This window comes from Alligator mississippiensis, chromosome 1, assembly GCF_030867095.1.
Source record: "Alligator mississippiensis isolate rAllMis1 chromosome 1, rAllMis1, whole genome shotgun sequence".
Taxonomy (NCBI): Eukaryota; Metazoa; Chordata; order Crocodylia; family Alligatoridae; genus Alligator; species Alligator mississippiensis.
Window position 1 is genome coordinate 135,854,668 of NC_081824.1, and position 26,458 is coordinate 135,881,125.

Genomic DNA, 26,458 nt, shown 5'->3' on the forward strand with positions numbered 1-26,458 from the left:
GCTTGTTTCTGATGTTAAGATGAGTTAGTATTTAAGGCTATCTCTTAGATTTTTTTTTAATTGATTTAATACAGTTAAAAACACTCTTAGTTAAGAAGCAGGCTGAATCATTTAGAAGTTAGCTAATGATGGTGTAATTCTAAGTTCAGGGCCTCTATGGTACAGCACAACTAGAGAGGTGTTGATCAAGAATAAGAGGGTTCTTTTTTTAATTGTGTTCATTGAAAGAAAATAATCTTTGGATGATCAAGACCAGGCCTCAGGTGGTCAGATCCCAAACCTTGAAAACTTTGTATTTAGATCTCAGGTGATGAAGAAGCCAGCCTAGTTTGTGAATTGTGTTTTACTGTTGCAAACTCAAGATGTTTTATGCATTTTGCAATATATAGTAGTTACTTAAAGCTGCAGTTCCTGGACTCCTCCTATATTGCAGATTAGAATTTCAGGTTTTTAACTAAAGAAAAATGTACTTGTACTATCTAATTTAAAACATACTCCTAACCAAAATCCTTGTACCAGAAATGTTTGGTGTAGACCAGGCACAAACTCTGTAAAACAAATAAAGATCCCAAACTTGCGTGTTTGTTTATAATTTCCTGGTTTTGTCACTCATAATTTTTCAGAAACAGACTCATGATTTTGAGTATTTAGGGTTGTCAGTACTTTAGCACAGGAGTTGGCAACTGTCCCTACTATATCCAGCCAGCACCAGGGCTAAACAGCAAAGAGCTTCACTTGGGCAAAGCAATTTCCTTGCTGCTGCTGCTTCCTTCTCCCCACTCCCCTTCACTCACAGTGCAGCACAGTTTCCAGCTGATGGGGAGGTGCACCAGGAATGGACAGCTGGAAGCTGCATCTATGCTGCTGCCACTTCTCTCTTCCTCCCCTCCCCCTCCTTCTGCACCACAGCTGTGAGGAAGTGGCAACAGTGTGGACACAGATTCTAGCTGCCCAGCCCTGGCACAGCTCCCCAACGACTGGAAACTGTGCCTGTGCCACAACTGGGGAGTGGTGGCCTGGGAGAAGCAGCAGTGGTGTGGACACAGCTCCCAGCTGTCTGGGCCCAGTGCAGGAAAAGCCCTGCTTGCTGCCAATGCACCCAGGCCACATTGGGCTGGAGCCACGTTGTTTCAGTCTGCACCTTGAAAAGGTTGCAAGCTGCTGCTTTAGCAGTTCCTGTTACCTTTTTGAAGCAGGCTTACAGTTGCAGTCTTCTTTTTCTGTGGTGATTGTTTATTCCCCAGGTAGAGAAGTTGCAGGAATTGGACCAGGCAGCAATAAGAGAGAGAGCTTGAGAAAGCTGGGTACTCATTTTTGGCTTATTTCTCAATATGTTTGGAGTCCCAAGCCTGTAAAGTTACCAAAAACGTGTGGCCCAAGACTCTAGAGGAAGCCACTGATTTTTCTCTACTCCTTTTCTTGGGTAAAGGTTAAAGATCCATTTCACTTTTAAGCTTCTCTCTGCCTCACAGCTGAGGAGTGCATGCAGCCCCTTAAGCTTTATTTCTGACAATTACATTTTTTAGGTTGTTAGTGTACAGCAGGGGTGGGCAAAATACAGCCCATGGGCCAGATCCGGCCTGCGAAGCCATTCTATCCAGCCCACGGGACCCCTAAAATATTTAGAAAATGAATATTCATCTGCCCTTGGTTCCTGTCAAAAATGACAGGAACTAAGGGCACTAGGACCCAGGGGAAGCTTGGCGGGTTCCCACAACAGCAGGGCCCGCCCACACCCACAGCCCCAGCAGGGGCCTGCGACCACGTGGCTGCCCCATGCCAGAATCACAGGTAAGGAAGAAGAGTGGGGGAGGGCAGGGGAGGACCCTGGGCAGGGAAGGAGCCTGGGGAAAAGCAGCCCCTCGCCCGCCCCGTAGCTGGCACCCCGTGCTGCAGCTGCTCACAGCCCGAGTGAGGCTGCCTGTGCCTGCTACGGACAGCCCAACATGGGCTGCGAGTGGCTGCAGCAGGGAGCGCCAGTCATGGGGGCGGGGGAGGGGCTGCTTTTCCCTATGCTCACCTTTTCCCCGGACTCCTTCCCAGCATGGAGGAAAGTGGCCCCTTGCCCACCCCGTGCTGCAGCTGCTCACAGCCCATGTGGGGCTGTCCAGAGCAGGCACAGGCAGCCCCAGGCGGGTTGTGAGGAGCTGCAGCATAGGGTACCAGGCATGGAGCGGGCAAACCCCCCCCCCCCCGTGCTCAGCACCACCTTGTAACCCGGCCCTACTGCCAGCCTGGGCCCTGCACCAGCTCTAGGCTTGCCTGTTGGGGCTGCGCGTGATGGATGACAGCAGCTGCGGCCCCCCCACTTGCCATGCCAGGCTGCCTGTGGGCTGCCCAGTGTGCAAGCTCCAGGCGGGAGCATGGGGCCCGCACCAGTGCCCCAGGGCCAGTGCTGGTGGAGCCCAAAGCAGGGTGGCAGGAGCGCAGGGTCCCAGCCAGCAGGGGCTCTGTGGAGCTGGGCCAGCTTCCCCCTCTCCCTGCTGGTGCAGCCCAGCCCGGCTCCACAGATCCTTGTCAGCCTGTGCTCCGCTTTGGGGCCTACCAGTGCTGGCCCTGGGACATTGGTTCCAAGACAGTGACCAGGGGGCAGAGCCCCTGTCAAGGGGCAGGGCTACCCATGCGGCCCTTGACAGCCTGCCAAGTGGTCCTCTGCCCGAAATAATTGCCTGCCCCTGGTGTACAGTGAGTGTGTCTACACACTGCGGAGCGGGGCTCCGGCCACTGGAGACTTTATCTCGGGGATCTTATTTACCAAGACTTCTTCAGGGGCTTGAGTTAACAGCATTAATTATTATTGTCCTAGGTCTCCTCCCCATATTTATTTCTTTATTTATTTTCAGGTCTCTGTAACTATTTAGGAATAATCTTATGTTTCCAATTTTGGAACAAATTCCTGTTAACCTTCTAATAGGTAGCTATTTTCTGCATGCACAGTTTCAAGCAGTGCAAATCATAGTTTTATGGGTATGGAGGTACTCTTAATTGGTAAGCAGAGAGTATGAAAACCAGATCTACTTATGCAGTATGAAAAAAATAAAATATGTTTCTAGCTCCAGAAGTGAGTAAACATTAACTAAACAGTAATTGAATTCAAGCAACCAAAAGTGTAGATTCTTTTCACATTTTGTTAGATAAACTCTGGGAAAGCCTTTTGCTTTTCAAGGGTATGCCCTTTCTACCTCAGTTAGAGTTTCATGAGCCCTTGATTTGACAAGGCTCAAGTTCTTGAAACAGAATGAATCAAAATATTCCCTTGCTCATCTCCCACCTGACTGAAGTTTTCTACCAAAATAAATTATTTTATATAATCAACATTTAAAAAACACTGCTTGGATTGGGTGGAGAGGAGGAATTTTTAAGTGTAGTGAGGTAGAATGTTGTTGCCAGTATGGAAGATGCAATAATAGTAGCTGTTTTTTCAGACAGACTTTTTGCATTGCTTATCCCATCTAGCCACTGCTTTATGCTTTGACAGTTGACCATTAGAGCTTATTCTTGTAGCAATAGAAAAGAAGAGGTCATCCTAGGTTATTATGATTGTAGCACATCTGCTACGGCAAACTTCAGAGAATATGTGTGCAGTGTTATGTCACATTCATATTCATGCTGCCTATGGCTTAGTTCAGTTCCTAGGGCCAAATCTAATTTGGTGGTAGTACACCAATGTTGAATTTAGCTATTGGTTTTATGAGTTATACTGCACACAGTGGGTGGTCTGAGGACAAATGACTCTAGTCTTTTCTGCTTTGTATGGCTCTGTGTTGATATCAACAGTAAAAAGTCAGTCCCTGCCAAATTTGTAAATGGATTTTTGGAAGCTAGGCCTTAAGCTATTTCACTAGATTTGCACCTTGCCACTCAGAATGTTAACTGATAGCTAAAGATAGTCTCTGCTGAATTTAAGACATCTACTTGCATGAAATAATAGATTTTAAAGAATAATACTGCTACCCTTTACTGTGTGTGGTCCAAGGCTCCACTTACCTATCATCTGTGCTCTTTCGTATAATAATCAAGCACCGAGAATGTTGGGATGTTTTGTACAGAATGGCACTATGATGTGTTTATCTGTTTCCAGATAAACACTGAAGTAAACTGCTGTTGGGTTTGAATATTTTCCCAAAAGCAGCATAACGAACTCAGAAAAATCTGAGTTAAGACTGAACTTGAATTCAAATATATTAATTTATAGTATTCACTTCAAAGTTGTTGAAGTACCTAAACTAGAGTTACCATATTTCCAGTTTCAAAAAAGGAGGACACCTGTCACTCCTGACCCACAGCCCCCTGACACTGCCTGCTCCTGACCCACAGTCCTCTACCCCCCCCGCTTTGCTGACTCCTGACCTGCATCCCCCTGCTCCCCCCCCAGCCATGCAGCATCTGCAAGTATAGGCATGCAGCTCTCTGCTGCCCACAAAGGGTCCCCCTCACCCCATTGCCCCCTCTTCCCCCAGGAGGCACCTCCACCACCCTGCTGCAGTCCCCGCGGTTCGACAACTTTCCCCACCACCAGCAGGTATCCGGCCATCTCTCTCTCTCTCACGACAGTTCCTTGCCCTCTACCCCTACTCCCGATAGTTTTACTGCATCAAGCTGCAGGGGATGCTCCTGCCTCCCTGCCTGGCTGCATGCCGTGAATGTGCATGTGTGGGCACATATGATGCCCTCTGCCTCCAGTTGTTATCCCCCTAGCCCAGGGGTCAGCAAAATGTGGCCTGGGGGCCAGATGTGGCCTACCAGACCATTCTATCTGGTCCGCGGGGCCCGTAAAAAATTTAGAAAATTAATATTCATCTGCCCTGGCCTCCCTGTCATGTGGCCTGCAATGGCTTGCTGAAACTCAGCAAGCAGCCCTCTACCCAAAATAATTGCCCTCCCCTGCCCTAGCCCCAAGCAGCTCCTTGCTAGGGCAAGCTGGGAAGTGCCAGGAAAAAACTTTGATGCTAAGCAGAGCAAAATCCTGGACATTTGCTGATATTTTAAAAAATCATCCGGATGGATATGGACCCAAAAAGAGGACATGTCTGGGAAAACACAGACATATAGTAACTCTAACCTAAACAACCTTATTTGCTACCTGTAATGACGACATTCAGTAACTCCACAATCATACAGTAGTGCATGGTAGTGTTTATAAACTTGGATGATATTAAATCGATGTGAAGAAATACATTTTTCATGTTTTTTCTTCAGGGTTGCCACTGTTGTGTTTGGGTACCTTCATTGTGTATTTCTGTAACCATAATATGTTTGGATTTATTTCAAATGTAAACTACACTCTTCATTTTTGTGGCCTGTCATGCTTGTTTTGGGGTACCTAGCAAGCAAACTTTTATTTCCCACCTAAGAGTTAACCGTAATCTTATTGACCTTGGTAAATATTCTGTTTTACACTAATAGCATCACTAATATCTAGGCCCCAACTGAGTGCAAGAAGATAATGAAATTCATTTAATCTGTAAAAACCCAAGGCAAGCAAGTGTTAACACACATTAGAACTTCCAAAAGTGCCACGAAACTAATTTATCTTTGCTTCCCCTCCAAACAAACAAAGCATACTTATGAATAAATATGAAGTCTACCTTGGAGGCAGCTATAAAACTTATACTGGAAAAAAAACTATTATCTAGTCAAACTAAAATTTGATTTTAAATCTAAAATTATATTTAATATAAGAGGTTAATGCTTGAAAAAGTAGCCTTTCCATCACTATTGAAAATGAAGCCACAAGTAGTAACATTTACATTTTCATTTTTATGAAGTGACTAGATGAGAGAATGAACCTAAAAGAATTCAAAAGTTTATACAGCTATTATTCAGAACTAAATATATATTATAAGGTAAGACTTTTTTTTTTATTTTACGTTGCTGTAGGCATGCATATAACTAACACACACACACAGAGTACATTTTTAGACTTAATTGGAGGCTATTCTGAAGTTACTGAAAGTGAAGGAAATAGAAAACAGTATTAAAAGCTTAGGCTTGGATTTTCTATGGTAGTTAGGTACTTAAAACCCATTACGAGCACCTATCTTCCTGAATGTCTTTTTAAAATTTCCAGTGTTAAAGGACAAAAAAACTCAAAACTTTTTTAGGTCTTATCTTCTCCCAGCATTCTAAGCAAGCTGTCCCCTCAAGTGCCAGCTAGGCTGCCTGGCAGACAAAGATCAAGTGGCATTTGCCACGAGAAGCAGAGGAGCCTGCCTGGCACCCACGGAGCATCAGGCACTGGCTGAGGCTGCAACAAAGTCCCCACTTCCTTTCTTGCCTAGCTCTTCAATTCAGCCTTGGCAAAGCTGCCTACAGCTCAGGTGTACCATCTCCCCATCTCTCAAGAACCCCATGGGACCCCCAGGAAAGAGATGGCAGTTGCCCTCTGCATTCACAGGTTGCCAGGAGAGAGTTAGTTTCTGTGGCTGTCTACAGGTGATATAATGGACCAGTTCATTGTAAATAAATATATATTATTTTTATGCAGTGTAATAAATAAATTCAATTTTGAAATAGGATGCTGAAAGACCAACAATAAAAAGATATGGAAGCTACTTGAATTTGAAAAAGTTTGAGGAGCACTGATGTAGGTCATGCTTGGTAATCTGAGATGTACATGTGCACTCTTCTAGAGGTTGATTCCTTAGTATACCTCTATGCTTTCCTTCTTGCAATGAAAATACTTTGTTCAGGACCCTGTTTTTTTTCTATTTTGTGGCTTGTCTCTTCACTTTAACCATTTATCTATGATATGGAAAAATTTCATGTAATTTTAAGTGTAGTTTTACAGTAGTTGAATTTCTGATATGGTAGCAGTAATATTTTGAAAAAAATCCAGAAGCAGAATGAAGCCTGACCTCCATAGCCTGAATCCATGCTGCTTCCCTTAATTAAATCATGCTTTTCTAGGTATTGCTATATCCATTAGGATGATACAGTTACCAAGAATTTTCTTATCGTTAATGTCAAACTGAATGTTTGTATTTTATTTTTTTTTAAGTGAAGTTACTTATCTCTGCTCCTTTGGTGTCGTGTTTGTTAGGTTGATATCCTACCCTCTTCCTTTTCTTGTGGGCATCCTTCACCTTCTGTCTTTGGCTCCTTCCTTTAAAAACATAGTTTTAGCTAGTTTTGTTATGCTGATAACTCACAAATCTACCTCTCTAATGAAATAATCCCTATTCATCTAATCAAACATCTTAGCCTGTTTGGGTTTTTTTTACATCTATCTCTGGGTGTCTAGTTCTCATCTTTAAACTAGGCATGGTCAGAATTGAGTTTTTTATTATTTTCTTGGTCACCTCACAAAATTGGGAGTCAGATGTACCGGGTATGTAGGGAAAGGGAAATTAGGAGTTCCACAGTTTTAGAATCCCTGCATTAAGTAGCACACCCTGTGCAGACAGTGAGCCATAACATCTGGTAACAGAACACAGAAGTCCTAATGTCAGTCAACTTTCTCTTTTTTGTTTTTACCAGTAGACTACACTTTATGCCAACAGCTATTGGTAAAGCAGCATATGTATGCTAAACAAACAGTATCTTGGGAATTGGAGCTAAAGTATACTTAGTGATGTAGATAAGAGAAATTATGAATGGTTCTATTATATTATTTGGTTCCTCTCATTTATTATGCTGTTGTCTTTTATACCGTTTTGCCCACTTATCAAAGAAAACAGTGAAAAGATGCTTGCACAAGTGTTTGCTTTAGGTAACACCATTCATGTACATGAGCTTGAATTTAAGATTCTATAGATGGCTATATTTGTGGTTTATAGTGTTGTACATCTTGCATAAATCCAAGTTCTCTTGCATTATGGGTTTTTGTTCAAATTACAGGTGGAGGTTAGGTGAAAGATTTAGGAAAGAATTTTTTTCCAGTTGCTCAGAGATAGAAAACTTTTTCTTTGTTTTGTTTGTAGTTAGTTGCTTTATTTGTTTGCTATTTCCAACTTCTTTATATCTCCAGAGGCAAGCCTTTAAGAGTCAACACTGGATTTGTCAATTCCTATATCTCCCTACTAGAGAATAAGTGAACTCTGTTTAGAAAAGCCTTAATCTTTTTCGTGCAGGGGTAGGCAACTCCCAGCATGGGTGCCAGAACATGGCACATAAAGGCATTTTGTTTTGCATGCCTGTCTCAGGGGCAGGTGGTAGGGAAGAGGCTGGGACTGCACTGCCACAACAAGGATTGGACCCCTTGTGGCTCCCCCGCCGTCCACCCCTGGCACGCCAACATCTTATAAGGGTGTTTTTGCCACTCTGCCCAAAAACGTTGTTGACCCCTGGTTTGCTGAATGCTGGTGCTTTCCTTTTCTAGTGAAGAGCTCAAAGGTTGTAGGTTTCTTGCTGTGTCCTCTTTGCGTTTTTTGTATGTGCCTTCCTTTCTACAGACCTTATTGCCCTATCTAAATGTGATTACACCATTTAAATGGTTATCAGGGGTTAAGGAGACTCGCTTTAGTATTCCTTAGGCAAGCTTAGTTCATGGGGCAGTCCTTGATAATTAGCTGTCTTCAGCACTAGTGTTTTATTTTTATCCAGCAGTAACAGACTAGTCCTCCAGCAGATTTCATTTTCCTCCTACGCTTACACTAACCTTCAAACACAGCCTCAAAAAATGAACTTGACAACCAAGGGGAGAAAAAAAAGACAAGGTTTTTGGAAAACCTAGTTTTTACATTGAAATTCTGCCTGGCTTCTCTGGATTATGTTTGCAGAAATGTAGATTTAAGGTTGGTGCCACCTGTAATAAAAGACAGTCAGTTCATCTGTGAGAATGTAGACTGGGATCTGCTATGAAACTATACTTCCTAGTCATTTTTTTCTGGCCTGGCCTGTTCAATCTTTTTGTATTGCTGCCATCAAAGGTGCCAATTACTAACAGTTGTCTTGTTTTGTGCTGTGTCTAGGAAGTAGGCTGATGCCACCTGCTCACTTCATAGAGTTACTTACCAAAGAGCTGTCAGAGAGTAACAATCTTAAAAGATTTTTACTGCTGGTTGGCAGTGGTACTGTAGGACAGAGGTTTGTCCCTTATATGGGGTTCCTATGCTGTAGTGACATTTGCTTCTGTAGGAAGAGCAGCTCCCAGCATTCTGATGAGATAACTTGCTTCTAAAAGTTCAAAATTTGCTTGCAGGAAATACTCACCAATATTGGCTTAAAAACTCTGTCTGAACAGTAGAGCTTGCTGAATGACGCTTGCAAGGAAACATACTTTTCATATTGTCTGAGAAGAGTTGATGCACAAGGGGATGTAAGTGCAACTGAAACAAACTAATTAAAAAATTTAACAAATATAAGTGGAGATTTTTTTTGTAATATGTGACCATCTCTAAAAGTAATGATATAAAACTAAATATTTTAAATTCTTGCAGCAGTTACAATACACTTCAGAAACTATCACATTTGAGGTGGTTTTTAATCATTTTAAATATTTAAATTTCATATCAAGAACTTTCTTGAAATTAATATGTAGCATGAGGTTTTAAAAAAAAGTTCTTTAAAGATGAGCTTTCTTTTCTGCTCACCACCTTTTCAAAGCAGAGACCTACTTGGCCTGAGAATAATCATATCACGGTTATATAGATTTGCTCTGCACATGCTGGCCTGCTGTTTCTTCAGTGTCAGCTTTTCTGACACTCAGTCAGTGTCCTGTAAATAGAAAATTCTTTCAGTGTCTTGTAAATAGAAAACATCCTTTTACAAAGCCTGTGGCAGGATTGTACACATGAGCTCTTCCCTCAGAGCAGTGTCTGATGTATTGCTATCTTCATAAAGGTCCATGAGACAGGAAGTACCTCTGAACGAAATGGACTCCACAGAATGCTATGAAATACAGAAAGCAAACACAAGGCAAAAACAAGGGGGCATTTTTTAAAAATTTCACTGTAATTTGAGGAAGGATTGCCTCCTTGAAGAAGAATTTAAGGAATGATTTGCGCACTGTAAGAGACATGCTATCGGATCCTGTGTAGGAGTAACTTGGTGAAATCTTTGCCCTACACTTTGTATAGATCAGACAAAGATGTAATCATTCCTCCTAGGCTTAAATTATATATTAAATAACAGATTGTCAGATGGAAATGATTTTTAAATTCATGGAGAATTGGGGCAGTTGAGTCCAAGTGTCATTATTGCTAATTAGCACTTATGTAGTGCTTGGCATCTTCCCATCTTTTATGAACGCTAACTTTGTTTCTTCCAAGTCAGAATTGGTAACCTTAAGCTTGAAGTAGATGCACTGATTGTTGTGGTAGCTTAACTTTGCATCTGTAAGGAGCAAGAACATCTTCAACTTTAATCATTCCATCTTTCTTCAGAATTTGAGATTGATTCAGCTAAATATTTATCAAGAGTTTTTAATGCTTCATTAGGGATAGTTTTGTCACTTGCCCTGTAGCACATGGCTTTCTTGGTCTTTCTATATGGGGAGTTGGATTTTTTGTTCCTTGCAATTTAATTTAATGTTAGCACATCAACTTACTGCATATTATGCAGTAAATTATTTATGATGGCTATTAGCATATGTTCTTGGACAATCATTTCTAGAATAATTTTAGATAAAGTGGGTATCCAGATGTTATCTACTGAGCTACTTTGACATCTGCCCTAAATGTTTCTTATGATTTCATGGTAGAGACATGAAAGGTAACTTGAGATGCATCTCCAGCCCTAATTTTCTCCATAGATCTGTAATTTGTTACAGTTTCTTTGAGTATAGCTTTAAGTATGCATCAAAATGAATTATGCTATATTTAGTATTCATTATAATGCATATTTCTTATAATTTGGTCCATAATGCTTCATGGAACACATTAGCTTTATTGTTTGTCTAATACAATAATTTGGATTTTAATAATTCACCATGTGCAGGATATAATTGACCAGTAAATGGTTTGAGTTGTATAAAAGACTCTGTTTGGCTGTTTCTGTCTGGTTTCTTTGATATTAAGGGAATATGGCCCAGAACCAGGAAAATGTTTTGGTGCCAAACCCCTCTTCATTTTAATGGCAATTAGTTACCTAACTACCTTTTTGTATCTGGGCATTAGCAATTGATATCTAAAAGGGCTGATTAGAATAACATTCACCAGTGTTTTAATGTTTTAGGACTGTTCTTTCAACCAAGCCACAAGATTCGTTTTTCCCCCTTCTTAGCTATCCCTTAACTCTTTAAATACCACACTATATTAGTTTAGGATAGGGGTATTCAATTCATTGCGCAAGTTAAAGGGAATTAAAGAATGTTTTATTTTTTAAGCATACTGTGTTCATATCTAGAAATCTGTGCCCCACAATGATGGTTAGAAACAGTCTTTAAATGAAATAAATGAATATTGTGAACATTTCACATAGGGCTCATGTCAAGAGGGGTGGGTTTTTTTGACCCTCTCTGTTCTATGTTAGAGAGGGGTTGGTTCATTTCAGTTAGTGCATATGCCAAGTTAATACTTGACAACCCAGCAGTATTTAGCATACTATTGACATTTAACAGTGTTATACTGCTTAATACCTAAATACAGCTGATAATGGCCTCTCTCTTCCCTTATACAGCCACAAGCATGCCATGTTTAGATTCTAGCACTTTCTTTTATGCTAACTTGTATTGCAAGTGGAATAAAAAAAAATCCCTAAGTGAACTTCATTGTCTTGCAGCCTAGTAGTTGCATTGTAAATCTGGTAGCAATAAAGCCTTTCTTCTGCTCTCTAGAAAGGCTCTCATCTTTGCCCTAGACTACCTTGGTTATTCATTTCTGTGAGTTTCAACTTCCTTGTGGTCTTATTTTTAAAATAAACAAACAAATTTTATATGGAATGGATTGTGTGCTGGCCAGGAGCGGTCCGAGGCTTTCGGGGGTGCGCAGCGGGCTGTGGCCAGCAGCCCTGGCATGTGGGTCAGGGAATTCGGCACAGCGGACTAGAATTAGGCGCGGACGCGTAGCAGTTGATTAAAGATTATTTTACTTACACCGTAGATGGTCGCGGTGCAGGCAGGAAACACTTCGCTTAAGTTGCAGTTACAAACGAAAAGAAAACTCGCACGAACAAGACCCGTAGAAAACTCGAGCCTCTTAAACCCGGAAAGAGCTCTGGATACGCACACACACGAAGTTTGCTAGGCTCCATGGACCGAGCGCGCAGGGAAGGGTACGTCGAGGGATCAGGTGGCGACGGGGAGAGGCTAGAGGTTGATCAGGCCCCTGTATCCTCCTTAAGGCACACGCTGGGTTTGTTAGGCTCCACAGCGCTTAGAGTTCTTCACAAGATGTGAAGTTCTCCATCTCCTCCTCCACGAGATGGTTGTGGAGTCCTCCAACTTGGGCGGAAACTGCTCAAGCCTCTTATACGGCTAGCAAGCCAATCGCTAGCCGCCACATGGGAATAATTTAGAAACAGCCAATAGTGGGACACAAATTTGCATGCGAATGGCGGGAACTCCTTTGCACCGGGGTTTTCTCTATGCAACTGAGAATTGCACCGTGCAAAGAAAGCTCCTCGTGGCGGGAAATAATTCTGCAGTGCTGAAGTGCACACACAATCATACCCTTTGGGTCATGACATCCCCCCTTGCTGAAGGCACAGCTGAATTATGCCACACGCTTGTCACTCGGGTTGCCAGTAGCTCTTATAATGGGTCATTGAACTAAACGGGTAAACACAAAATCAGCTAACATAAGAAGTTCGTCCTCCAGGGATCGAATTAAATAATAGCCAGCACAAATACATACACACATAACCAGATTCATAACAAAAAACTGCATGATCAGGGCTTCAGTGGGCATCATGGCGAAGTCGCGCGTCAAGCCCTCACTTCTGCCGATGATGTTATCCTTCTTGGGGCTTCTGTCCGCCACGCACTCTGAATTCCGGATCTGTGAAAAGAATTCTCTTAAAACAGTTATTTCACTAATATTTACAAAATTCACATGGAACCACACTATCATTTCTAAAACATATAATACAGGTGTTTGCTACTCTGGACAACCGTCTCTTGCACACTCAACTGGATGAAATCGTCGAGGAGCCGTCGTCTAGCTCTTCCAGATAATGAAAACCTAACTCATAGGCCAGTTGCCATTGGCCTGCGTCCCCTAAAATCCGAACTTGCCGCTTATTGAGTCCAGAACGCTGTAGGAGAAATCCAAACATGTATCGCTCCTCTGGTGTTCTCTGTGGCAACGATGGAAGATCGGATTCGCGATGTCTTGCACCTTGAGCCTCGGTCGGGTGTCGACGTTCCCGATCACTAGATATTCTTGGCTCCATCAGGATACGCAGTCGGGACAACTGACGAAGGAGGTTACTCACAGGCTGGTTAACCATTGGGTTAAGCAGAATCCAGAGGACAGCGATGTTCTTTCGTCCATAAACCTCAAGACAACTATCTATGCTGTGAATGGTCACTGGAATGGTTCCAGGATTTCGTAGATGACGGTGAGGCCATGGTCTTATTCGCTGGAGTGATGTCAGTCCCAGCGCACATGCTCTGGGGTTCCAGGTGTCACAACTCAAAGTTGTGACTTTTTGTTTGTGTGTGTGCTTCAGCACTGCTAAATTATTTCCCGCCATTTTTGTCTCTTTCTTTGCACGGTAGAGCTCTCTGCTGCTAGAGAGAGCTCTGGTGCAACAGGGGATTTCCCGCCAAATTACAGCTTCTTTGCAGTGTGCATCTCTTTTGCATCGTAGTGATGCACACTATAAAGAAGTTCCCGCCATTTGTATTAGGGTCCACGCCATGTTATTCGCCGACTCCTAATTTAGGCACACATGGCGGCTAGCAATTGGCTTGCTAGCCGTACGTAAGGCTTGTGTGGTTTCTGCCCAAGTTGGAGGACTCCACGAACACCGGAGGAGGGAGGAGAGAGAGATATTCTGTGTGAAGATCTCCAAGCACTGTGGACCCTTGCGGACCCGGCGCGCCTCCCCTAAGCAGGCAGAGAGAGGCAATGGAACCGAGCCTACGGAGCTTTCACTTCTCGCCTCTCCCCATCGCCGAGCGCAATCCTAGACGTATCCCTTTCCTATAATTTGGGACCCCGCGGAGCCTAGCAAACTCCGGGGAAAACGTATCGGACCCGCGGAGTCTGAATAACTCTGGGGAAACTTTTCGAACCCAACTTAACCGGACCCGCGGAGCCTAGCAAACTCTGTGGGAGCAATCGTTTTGTCAGAATCCTCCAACAAGGGTTCAAGCGGGAGCTGTGCCTGGAAACTTGTCCAGCCTACACTGATAACATCTTTGGGTGTAAGTAAACAATCTTTTCAATCAACCGTTACGCCTCTGTGACTAATTCTAACTCGCATGCACAAAATCATCCCGCGGTTTCTCCCACCCCGCATGTCCGGGCTGACGGCCACAGCCCACGTGCACCGGAGACGGGTCCGGTACGACCCCAGTTTGCCCCCGGCTTGCCCGTGGCGGCCAGAATGGGATCGGAATCACCGCCGCGCATGGCGACGAGGGCGGGCTCGGGGCCCGGCCCGCACACCAGGCACAGTACGAGACTCCGATGATTGCTAGCATGAGTTGCTCTGCGCCGATGTGTTCTGGCCGTCCGTCATGCCACGCGTGGGCCTTTTGACCGATGAATCCTGCAACAAGCGCTGGCAGTGGAATAGGCCAGTGAACGTTAAACGCCACCATGTCGATGTCAGTGACATGTCCTCTACTCCACGAAGCTTGTCTGACCAAGAAGCTTGCTTCTTCCTGGTTCAGCAGGTCAGACCCAAGTTCCACGACCTAACGTCCCAACCATACAGCTAGAGTTTCTTCAGGTTGGATTCTTGATTCTCTGCACAAATCCTGCAGTTCAGTTCTGGTGCGAGCGTAATAGGTAGTAGCAACTCGACTGGTTGTTGCTACAGGCTGATCTGTTACTTCGGGAGTCGATGCTGCTGTTATTGCTTCAGGCAGGAGGGGCGGATGCACTCCTCCGCTCAATTCTCCCTTCCGTCGGCAAGAAGGCGTGGTCGCCGGAAGCGACGCTGCGTTGGTGGGCAGGGTCGCTGGCCGAACTCTCGCGGGTTCCTCTGAAGCTCCACCTTTCTCTTCCGGTTCTTCCACGCTGTCTCCCTCTTGCTCGGCGCCATCTTGGAGTGGTGTCTCGGGGTTTTCTTTCGCAGCCGCTTCTTTGACTGCTTGAACGGCCATACGCAGCTGGGCTTTCAAACTTAAATTCTTCTGCATTAAATCGGTTACAGTACGAAAAGTTGCAGTTAGCATTCCCCCCTTGTCGCATTTTGGGGCCACCCTCTCATCTGCGGCATGTCCCTCCGTCTCCAGGTCTTCGCAAAGCTCGGATGGAAGCTCACAACCCTTCAATCTAGACGCTACCATAAAGGGGGCGAACTGGTCGATCGGCACCGGTTCTTCACTCTCCCGAGCACATCTTAGGCAACGGGCACACTCCTGGGTGAGGATCAGGTTTACTGCGCCTGCCGGGTTGACTCTGGCGAGGGACACAGTGTCAAGGGGCCTGAATAGGACCTGCTCATCGTTCATTATACACCCAAATGCCGCGGGGTAAAGACACACTTCCCTCTCTCTCGGGGCTCCGTCTTCGGAAGCTCCCTCTTCTCCCCTCAGCGAAAGGCGTCTGCTGATAAACCTCTCACCCGTTCCGCCCGCCTGGTGGTAAGCGATATGCACCTCCAGTTCCATGAAGTTCTCTACTTGGCGTTTTCCACTGCGCCAAAGGCAGTTCTTAACTAATTCTAGCTCCATCGTGCTTTCCCCGGATCCCATCCTCGTCGCCATGTGCGGGCCGGGAGCGGTCCAAGGCTTTCGGGGGCGTGCGGCGGGCTGTGGCCAGCAGCCCTGGCACGTGGGTCGGGGAATTCGGCACAGCGGACTAGAATTAGGCACGGACGTATAGCGGTTGATTAAAGATTATTTTACTTACGCCGTAGATGGTCACGGCGCAGGCAGGAAAAACTTCGCTTAAGTTGCAGTTACAAACGAAAAGAAAACTCGCATGAACAAGACCCGTAGAAAACTCGATCCTTTTAAACCCGGAAAGAGCTCTGGTTACACACACACACACACACACACACGAAGTTTGCTAGGCTCCGTGGACCGAGCGCGCAGGGAAGGGTACGTCGAGGGATCAGGTGGCGACGGGGAGAGGCTAGAGGTTGATCAGGCCCCTGTATCCTCCTTAAGGCACACGCTGGGTTTGTTAGGCTCCACAGCGCTTAGAGTTCTTCACAAGATGTGAAGTTCTCCTTCTCCTCCTCCAAGAGATGGTTGTGGAGTCCTCCAACTTGGGCGGAAACCGCTCAAGCCTCTTATACGGCTAGCAAGCCAATCGCTAGCCGCCACGTGGGAATAATTTAGAAACAGCCAATAGTGGGACACAAATTTGTATGCGAATGGCGGGAACTCCTTTGCACCGGGGTTTTCTCTATGCAACTGAGAATTGCACCGTGCAAAGAAAGCTCCTCGTGGCGGGAAATAATTCTGCAGTGCCAAAGCGCACACACAGTCCTATCCTTTGGGTCATGACAGATTGAAAGCTCCAAAACCTGGGATGCAACTTGCTATTGTCTTAACATTGACATGTCTCTAGGAGGATAGAAGGAACACTCATCTTCACAGACCAGGACCCTGTAATGGTGGGAAGGCTTGTGTGTCCCAATTGGTGCCAGATTTAGGCACAAGCTAAGCAAGCTGTAGCTTAGGGCCCCACATTAGATGTCATCCTCCCGCTTTACTCGGCCTTGGTGAGATCACAGCTGGAGTACTGCATCCAGTTTTGGGCCCCCTGCTTCAGGAGGGATGTGGAAGAGCTTGAGAGAGTCCAGAAGAGAGCCACTCGTATAATCCAAGGCCTGGAGGGCAGGCCATACGAGGAAAGGCTGAGGGACTTGGGACTCTTCAGTCTGGAAAAGAGAAGGCCCGGGAGGACTTGGTAACAGCGTACAGTTATATAAGAGGGGTACATCAGGACCTGGGAGAACAGCTGTTCACCAGAGCTCCCCAAGGGATAACAAGGTCTAATGGTCCTAAACTCCAAATAGGCCGATTTAGACTATACGTAAGAAAAAAGTTCTTCTTAGTGCAAGTGTCCAGGGTCCAGAACAGCCTCCCCGCAGAGGTGGTGCAAGCCGGAAATTCTGGGCATAGGTCTGTGTGCAGTGGTCTGCAGTTTGCCAGGCCACGGCCACTTCCAGTTCGCAGTTTGCTGGGCCACGACACAGAAAGGTTGAGAACTCCTAGCGTAGGGACCCACCATGTCATAATTGGGCCCTGGTCCCAATGACTGTCAGAGCTGTGTTGCACAGAGTCTTATGCTTCTGGCAGGGACACCCATGGCAAACAGGCCTGAGGGGAGATTCCAGACAAACCACGGTCCAACCCCAAGTCCTCAACAGCGGATCAGGTGAAAGATGATGTCAGGATCTCAGTGGCTGTAAAGACAGAAGGCTACAGCAAGAGGTCTCCTGTCATCTAGGGTTGTCCCTTGACACACTGGGTTCAGATCTTCACTTCGTCACGATTGTGTGTTTGCTGTTTCCACGCACCAGCTTCCTCATGTTAAAGTTGCACACAGGCTTCTATCACCAGAAACAATGCACTCTTGTACCAATCTCCAAAAACCCTGTGGGATGCACCACTGGTGACAGAGACAGGGTTAGTGAATACAGCAGTCTCCAGCCATGAATCTGCATGCAGGCGGCTGTAGCGTGATGGTTGTCTTGCACCTGGGCTGAGACAGGCGTGCAATTTGGCAGCTGCTGCTGTGACTGAATAGTCCTGTTCAGGACCCCCTCTGCTCACCCAATGTGGAGAAGGGTCTAGAAAAAGTGCCCTAAATCTAGGTGGTCTTATCTGCTCCTGCCTGGATAAGCATGTCCAGCAGGATTACTCTCTGTGCAGTCAAAAACATCATAAAAAGACAATGATTTTTGTGATATGGAATGTTCATACCTTGATAGATAACCAAGACAATGAATGACCAGAAGGAAGAACTGCCATTGTCTCCAGAGAACTAATGAGATACAACATGGACAATGCAGTGGTGGTAAAGCCAAGGAGATCCAGCTTTATGCTGACAAACATGACATGCATAGTTTTTTCCAGGCACCAACATCGAGTCCATCCCCCAACACTCAGAAAGGGGATCCCTCACTAACCTGTCTTAACCCTAGGAGAAGTCTGGCATGCCATCAAGGAAACCAAGAACAACAAATCTACTCAACCAGATGGCCTACCTGGTGAAATCTACAAGGCTGCTGGTGAGAAACTAGTACTGAGATTCTGTGAATTTATTCTATGAAATTGGAACAATTAAGAGATTCCAGGGGACCTGAGTAATGCCAACATCATGACTAGCTTCAAGAAAGGAGATACGTCTGTGTGTGGGAACTATCAAGGTATCACCGTCCTTTCCACAACAGGGAAAATCCTTTCCCACACCGTCCTGAACTGTCTTTTACCTCTTGCTGAGGAAGTCCTGCCAGAATTTCATTGTGGTTTCAGACCTTCCTGTGGGGCAACTGATATAAACTTTGTTGCCCACCAGGTCCAAGAAAAGTGTTAGGAATATATGGCCTTCATCAACCTCACAAAGGCCTTTGATTCCATCAATTGCAAAGCCTTGTGAAAAGCACTAGTCAAATTTGGATATCCTGAAAAGTACCTAAAAGGTTATGAGGTTTCTTCATGACTATGACTGTTCTATGTAGCAGATTGGAGACGGATCTGTTTGTCATTCAGGCAGAGGTCAAGCAAGTATGTGTCATTGCCCATCTCTGTTCTCCATTTTTTTTATAATAGTTTTGGTTCTCATTAAGGGCAACCTTCCTACTGGTATTGACATAGAATGCCAAACGGATGGAGAGCTCTTCAATCTGGGATGTTTTCAGTCAAAAATCATCCTTGACCTTGAACCTGACAACTGTGCTATTCCTGTGCACACAGAGGAAAACCTCTAGATCACATTGGATCTTTTCAGAGAAGCCTACCAGACTTTGGGCCTCTCAACATTGAGAAGACTAAAGTTCTTTTCAGCTTGCTCCAAGCCATGAATGTGACCCCACCTGCCCCAAATTAATATAGAGATGAAGACCCTGGAGGTAGTCAAGCACTTCTCTTACCTCAGTAGCCACCTCTCTGAGTGAACATTGAGGTGGAGATTCAGCTCAGGATCTGATGCACAAGTACCTTCTTTGGGAAATTCCTTCAGCGTGTCTTTATTAATTGTGATCTTTGGAAAAACACCAAGCAAGATCCAGGTCTACAATGCAGTCATCATCCCCACTCCCCTCTACAGATGTGGGTGGCCTACTATCATCGTCTCAAAAGCTTGGAGAGGTATCACCAATTATGCTTCTGGAAAATCCACCACATCAAATGGGAATGTCACTGCACAAATGTCAGCTTCCTTGCTGAAGCATTGGTTACCAACATTGAGTCAGTGACATTTGAACACCAACTTCGCCAGACCAGGCATTGTGTGCAGATGCTCAACTCCCAACACAAGTGCTCTACTCCCTGTTTTTAGCAATGGCCTGAGACTTTGCGGTGGCCAGAGGAAACACTACAAGGACACATTGAATGTGTACCTCAAGAAAACGGATGCTGACATCAAGAACTGGGAGGAGCTGGCTGTTGACCAACTCCGATGATGCTGCAGCCCCAACCAAGTAGCAGCATGTTTTGAGTAAGCGTGTTGCCACTGAAGCAGTGATGAAAGGAATGGAGGAAGGAAAAGGAAAGAAATCCTAATCTCTGGCATACTCTCCTCTGCGGAAAGACCTGAATCTTCTGTGGGTGGGTCTGTAGCTCAAGATTGGAGTCACCTCAAGACCCATTGATGAGCCATAGTGGAGATGAGCCATAGTGGAGATCATCCTCAAATTGAGGGAATGCTGATGAGAAGGAACGCATGCCACTTACATAAATCCTCATGCATCTCCTCTGCTGTAATTCATTTTGTAGAATTCATTTAAGTTTTTTTTCGCTTTTTCATTATAAATTTATGTACAGGTTTATTTTCAGGCCTGTCCTGTCTCAGACTGTAAACAAGCTTTATAATAATACCCAATACCAGCCCCATAGAATCTAAGCAGTAATCTCATAATCGTTATAAAGCCTGTTGCTCTCTGGTGAGCAAAATATCAACTGCATGCAATGTAGTAAACACATACTAGGTGATGGTGGTAGGGGATGGCTTTTTAAAGCCAGCTTACTGCTTTAGTAAACATGAGCATAGCATTCTGCTGCAAGCAGTCTAAGCTCAAAATAATGTATAGTCTTGATTTTAATGTATAGCCTTTAATTGCAAGTGACACTGAGTTTATTTTAGCATATTCCTCACTATTTGATACTGGGGGCCTTAACATATTGTTTTGTCTTTTCCCTTTTTCTTTCAGTTGTCCATACTTGTCGGAGAAGATTACACCTGCTATTCCTGCAATAGGTGGAATTCTTTTCTTTTTCGTGATGGGCACCCTGCTGCGTACTAGTTTCAGTGATCCAGGCGTCCTCCCACGGGCAACACCAGATGAAGCAGCAGACCTGGAAAGGCAAATAGGTAACACAGAAGGTCTGTTGATCTCTTCACTTTCCTTCCAACTGAGGAGGGGGGTGCGTGTGCGCTGTCTGAATGTGGTGTGCACAGCTCACTGGAGTAGTAACTTCCATCTCACAACAGTAACCATACTAGAATAGTGACACTGAGTAACAGAAGTAGTATTGACACATTCTCAAAGGAGATTGATTAATTCTGCCATCAGAAAATGCCAACAGTAGTATTGGGCCCAGACTATTAGTTGGTGCTGTAATGTATCACTTATCTATTCTGCAAATATGGCAGAAGGCTCGGGTGCACAGGAAGAGAATCTTGTACTTTTAAAAGTGTTTATAGTAGGAAAAATAACTCAATGTCAACGTACAAGTTCTTAAAATCCTTCAGTTTCTTAAGTAGCATATCTTTAGTGACAGGTCTTGTCTAATTATGATGTTTTTATGTTGTGATAGTATGTAAGTCTCTAGATAGGAACAGGATGATTTATGTGAAACACTGTACAAATATATACTAAGCCGTAGTCCCTAGAAGACTGTACTATTTCAGCGATGACAATTAATTTTTTATTATGTTTTTATTTATGCAGAGTCCATGTAACTATGACAGGGAGTTAGATTTTACTGTGGTTTATTCAGCAAGAGAATTATATCTAAGGGCATTATTACACATACTCTGGCATGTGGCGCTGGGCGCTTTAATTAGTGAGCTGCGTGAATTAAAAGCACCCACATGTCATGTATATCGGTGTCTCTGTGCTGAAAACCTGGTGGCATGGTGACAGGGCACTTTGAACTAAAGTTCATCAAATGTTTTATTTCAGAGCACCATTTTTTCAGCACAGGGACACTGATCTACACGCGGCATGGAAGGCTGCCGGAGCATGTCAGTTTCTATGCTCGGGCAGAATCAATTAATTGAGTCTGCTCCAATGCGCTGGATTTCTAGCGCATCAGAGCAGGGTTCCCGCATGTCTATAGGAGTCCTTAGTTCCGATTATGGACTGTTTGTGCCTGTGAATCCCAGAGTGAAGATATAGTAGTTGTTAAAGTCCAAGCTAATTTGGCATAGCTGATGATTTTAAAAAATACGGATGCTCCTGTCTCCTTGTCACTCCTCCAACCCCCTGCGTAACTGAAAAGTTGAAACCCTAATTACTGTTGAAGATGGGTGGACCTATGATTTTGAAGAAAGCTAAAGCTATAGAATTTCTATGGCTGTGAAATAGGAGGACAGAGAACAGGAACAGCTAGCAGTCACCAAAATTGCCCTAAGAAAAATTAGCTTGGTTAGTGGAACATGAAGATATTAAGAAGGAGAGATGTTTGTGGAGTGAAGAACAATGAACTTTTAAGTCCATTGATTCCCTCCGCTGCCTAAATAGTAATAGAATAACTGCTACGTTGTACAGCATGAGTGAAAACAGGGTGCTTATATGACAGGCAGAAAATTATCTTCCCCACTTCATTCAAGCACTTCAGTTTTTGGAGGAGCTGATTTTGGGAGGAAAAGTGAGTATTGTATTAAGAAAATATGGCCATTGCAATTGGAGGAATATTTGTTTTATTTTCTGGCATTTGTTGTTGGCTGTTCAAATCTGTCCTTCTCCCAACTGGTTAACTCTTACTGTAATTCTCAGGCTTCCTTATTTCCTCTCTCTCAGCTGTCAAACCAAGCATCATCTCAGTTGCTAACCCTCTTCCTATCTCCTGCTCCCATGACAAATATTAGGTTCAAACACTTCCCAAATGGTGTAATTGGACTTGTTATGAGTTACTCACTCACTTTTAAAAGAGAACAATACATTTTTATTGCTGAGTAAGAAATGTTAAGAATGTCAAGGCCTTTTAAACATTTTAAACATGTGCTCCTGGAGGGGTAGGGGGAGAGGCACTTTAATTAGAGCAGCTCCAAGAGCTGCTCTAATTAAAGCACCCAGAGCGTCTTGTGTATTAGCGTCCCCGTGCTGAAAAATGGCGGTGGGGGTGCTTTAACTAAAGCTCATTCAATGAGCTTTAGTTAAAGCACCCCCGCCGCCATTTTTCAGCATGGGGATGCTGATACACGAGACACTGGAGTCATCTGGAGCACAGTAATTACCACACTCCAGCAAACTTGATTAATCAAGTCTGCTCTGATGCTCTGTAATTACAGCATGTCGGAGCAGCCTCACTGCATATGTTTAAGTTCCCTAAGATGGCAATAGGAGTTGGATAGGGTGAATATTTCAGGGTTTTTTTTAGATTTTTATATTTATATGAATAAATGTTTATTTTTTCAGCAAAAGTTGCTATCTAACAATTATGTGAAAGTTCTTGTGAAATGAATTCAGCCTCAATTCAGTTCCCAAGAGAGGAGAGAGAATTCACGTTACCTCATTTGATAATTGGCCCACTTGTTGACCTTTTCAGAAAAGAGGCTTTGAATGGATACACTGATCTGTGAGATCAGGAGGAGGTCTCTTCTGGTAAAGGTTAAAGCACATTAATACAACAGTGTCCCCTGCTACTTGTACTGTACCTCATCTGGAAAGTTGGAATATTTCTGTATCCAGGTTTTGTTAATCTCCCTTCCTCCCTTACCTCTATTTTTACACGCAAATTAGAAGCAAGTTAAAAGCTATTCTAGGAAAATCATTTTCTTGGGATAAGTAAAATTTAGATGAGCTTGACTGACTTTTGCTCCTGCTAATAGGAAAAGGTTTGAATGGCTACTTTATACAGTATGCATTGATTTTAAGTTGTAAGCCATCGTTGGAAACTCGGTGTGTGTAAATTCATGTGGGCACCAATGACACGGCTCGGAGCGCTCCCAGCCAGGTCATGAGGTGCTACAGGGATTTGGGAGCGGGGCTAAAGGGTCTGGGGGCACAGGTGGGGTTCTCGTCGATCCTCCCAGTCTCAGGCTATGGGCCGAGGAGGGAGAGGAGGATCCACGTGGTCAACCAAAGACTGCGGCGCTGGTGTTGTCGGGAAGGCTTTGGCTTTCGTGACCACAGCCTGCTCTTTGGCGAGAGAGGCAGCGAGCTGCTGGGAAGAGATGGCCTCCACCTCTCTCCCCTAGGGAGGAGGCTCTTCTCAGCCAGACTGGCTGACCTGCTCCACCAGGCTTTAAACTAAGCCCGCTGGGGGACAGGGGCACTACCGCCACTGCTGGCCCGCTGAGCAATCCTTGTGAAGTCAGCAGGTCAAGGCACTTAAGGGAGTCCATCCCTGCCCCAGCCCTGGCAAAATCTGTGGGCAAGGAAGGAGCCCCCCGGGGGGCACTTGCTTGCCTGTACACAAATGCCAGGAGCTTGGGGAATAAGCAGGAGGAACTCATCCTCCTGCTCAATGCAAATAATTATGATGTCATAGGGATAACGGAGACCTGGTGGGACTCCACCCATGACTGGACCACTGGTATAGATGGCTATACCCTGTACAGGAGGGATCGTGTAGAGAAAAGGGGTGGGGGTGTAGCTCTCTATGTTAAGGAAAGCTACACGTCCCTGCAAGCCGATATTGGTGACCAGGGTGGACGACTGGAGACCCTCTGGGTTAAAATCCGTGGGGAACACAGCACAGGGGACACAATGGTGGGAGTCTACTACAAACCTCCCACCCAAAGTCCTGAGCTTGACCAGGAGTTTGCCCGGGAACTGGCTGAGGCCGCATGCTCCAGGACCATGGTTGTCATGGGTGACTTCAATTACCTGGACATCTCGTGGGAGGATCGCTCAGCAAAATCTGAGCGGTCGCAAAGCTTCCTCTCGTGCGTGGATGACCTCTACCTGACTCAAGAAGTGTATGGGCCAACGAGAGGCAAAGCGCTGCTCGACCTGGTACTGGCTACTGGGGATGACCTAGTCAGTGACCTAGCGATCGATGGGAAGCTGGGTGACAGCGACCACGAGCTGATCACCTTCACCATCCGCCAAAAAGCTGGCAAGTCAGTCAGCAACACGGAAGTCCTTGACTTCAGGAAAGCCGACTTTGACAAGCTCAGGAGGCTTGTCAGTGAGGCCCTAAGGGACCATGACCACGGAGAAAGGGGAGTTCAAGAAGAGTGGTTGCTCCTCAAGGGAGCGATCCTCAATGCACAAGCTAAGTCTATTCCATCTCGAAGGAAAGGCAGCAAGAGGGCACAGCAGCCCCCCTGGCTCTCCAGGGACCTAGCAGACCTCCTGAGGCTAAAAAGAAAGGCCTACAAAGGATGGAGGATGGGAGTCACCTCCAAGGAGGATTATTCTGCACTGGTCTGGTCCTGTAGGGAGCAGACCAGGAAAGCCAAGGCTGCAACTGAACTCCAACTAGCTTTGAGCATCAAGGACAATAAAAAGTCCTTTTTCAGATATGTGGGGAGCCGGAGGAAAAGCAGGGGCAACGTTGGACCCCTGCTGAACCAGATGGGGCAACTGACAACTGACACCCAGGAAAAAGCCCACCTATTAAATAGGTACTTTGCGTCGGTCTTTCATCAGTCCCACGGGATGCCCATGCCCGCTACGGGACAGGGAAGTTCGGGTGAGGGTGATCCCCTGCCCTCCATTGATGCTGACTTCGTGAAGGAACATCTTGAGAAGCTGGATACCTTCAAGTCAGCCGGCCCTGACAATCTTCACCCCAGGGTACTCAAGGAGCTGGCGAGCGTCATAGCCCAGCCTCTAGCACGGATCTTTGAAAACTCTTGGCGCTCTGGTGTAGTGCCCGAAGACTGGAAGAAGGCCATTGTGGTGCCTATCTTCAAGAAAGGGAGGAAAGTGGATCTGGCTAACTATAGGCCCATCAGCCTGACTTCTATCCCGGGGAAGATCTTAGAAAAGTTTATCAAAGAGGCCATCCTTAATGGACTGGCCGACGCCAACATGTTAAGGGATAGCCAGCACGGGTTTGTTGCGGGTAGGTCTTGCTTGACCAATCTCATTTCCTTCTACGACCAGGTGACCTATCACCTGGACAAGGGAGAAGAGATTGATGTCATATATCTTGACTTCAAAAAAGCCAAAAGAGGTGATCTGGTTTCCTATGATCACCTCTTAGAGAAACTGGCCAATTGTTGCCTTGGGTCCTCCATGATCCACTGGCTGGAAAATTGGCTCCGGGGTCGGACCCAGTGGGTAGTAATTGATGGAAGTCACTCATCGTGGTGTCCTGTAACCAGTGGGGTCCCCCAAGGCTCTGTCCTTGGACCCATACTGTTCAACATCTTCATTAATGATGTGGACACTGGAGTCAGAAGCGGACTGGCCAAGTTCATCAATGACACCAAACTTTGGGGCAAAGTATCCACACCAGAAGACAGGCGGGTGATCCAGGCTGACCTGGACAGACTCAGCAAGTGGGCGGACGAGAATCTGATGGTGTTCAACGCCGATAAATGCAAGGTTCTCCACCTTGGGAAGAAAAACCCGCAGCATCCTTATAGGCTCGGCAGTGCTATGTTGGCTAGCACTATGCAAGAAAGAGACTTGGGGGTCATCATTGACCACAAGATGAACATGAGCTTGCAGTGCGATGCTGCGGCTAGTAAAGCGACCAAAACGCTGGCTTGCATCCATAGATGCTTCTCAAGCAAATCCCGGGACGTCGTTCTCCCCTTGTACTCGGCCTTAGTGAGGCCGCAGCTGGAGTACTGCGTCCAGTTTTGGGCTCCACAATTCAAAAAGGATGTGGAGAAGCTTGAGAGAATCCAGAGAAGAGCCACGCGCATGATCAGAGGTCAGGGAAGCAGACCCTACGATGACAGGCTGAGAGCCCTGGGGCTCTTTAGCCTGGAAAAGCGCAGGCTCAGGGGTGATCTGATGGCCACCTATAAGTTTATCAGGAGTGACCTCCAGTATCTGGGGGAACGTTTGTTCACTAGAGCGCCCCAAGGAATGACTACTAGGTCGAATGATCGTAAACTACTACAAGACCGTTTCAGGCTGGACATAAGGAAGAATT

General features: G+C 45.4%; 1 protein-coding gene across 6 annotated transcripts in view; it reads left to right on the forward strand.

The window, feature by feature from the left end:
- Window positions 1–26,458, forward strand: part of ZDHHC14 (zinc finger DHHC-type palmitoyltransferase 14) — a 187,298-nt gene that overhangs the window by 88,795 nt on the left and 72,045 nt on the right. For 4 of the 6 annotated variants that reach the window (XM_019479818.2, XM_006262238.4, XM_006262240.4 and 1 more), the window contains one exon: window positions 20,383–20,555. In XM_019479818.2, coding sequence (XP_019335363.1) covers window positions 20,383–20,555 — 173 coding nt within the window. The remainder of the gene's footprint in view (window positions 1–20,382; window positions 20,556–26,458) is intronic. The other 2 variants (XM_006262239.4, XM_006262241.4) reach the window with 1 other exon arrangement.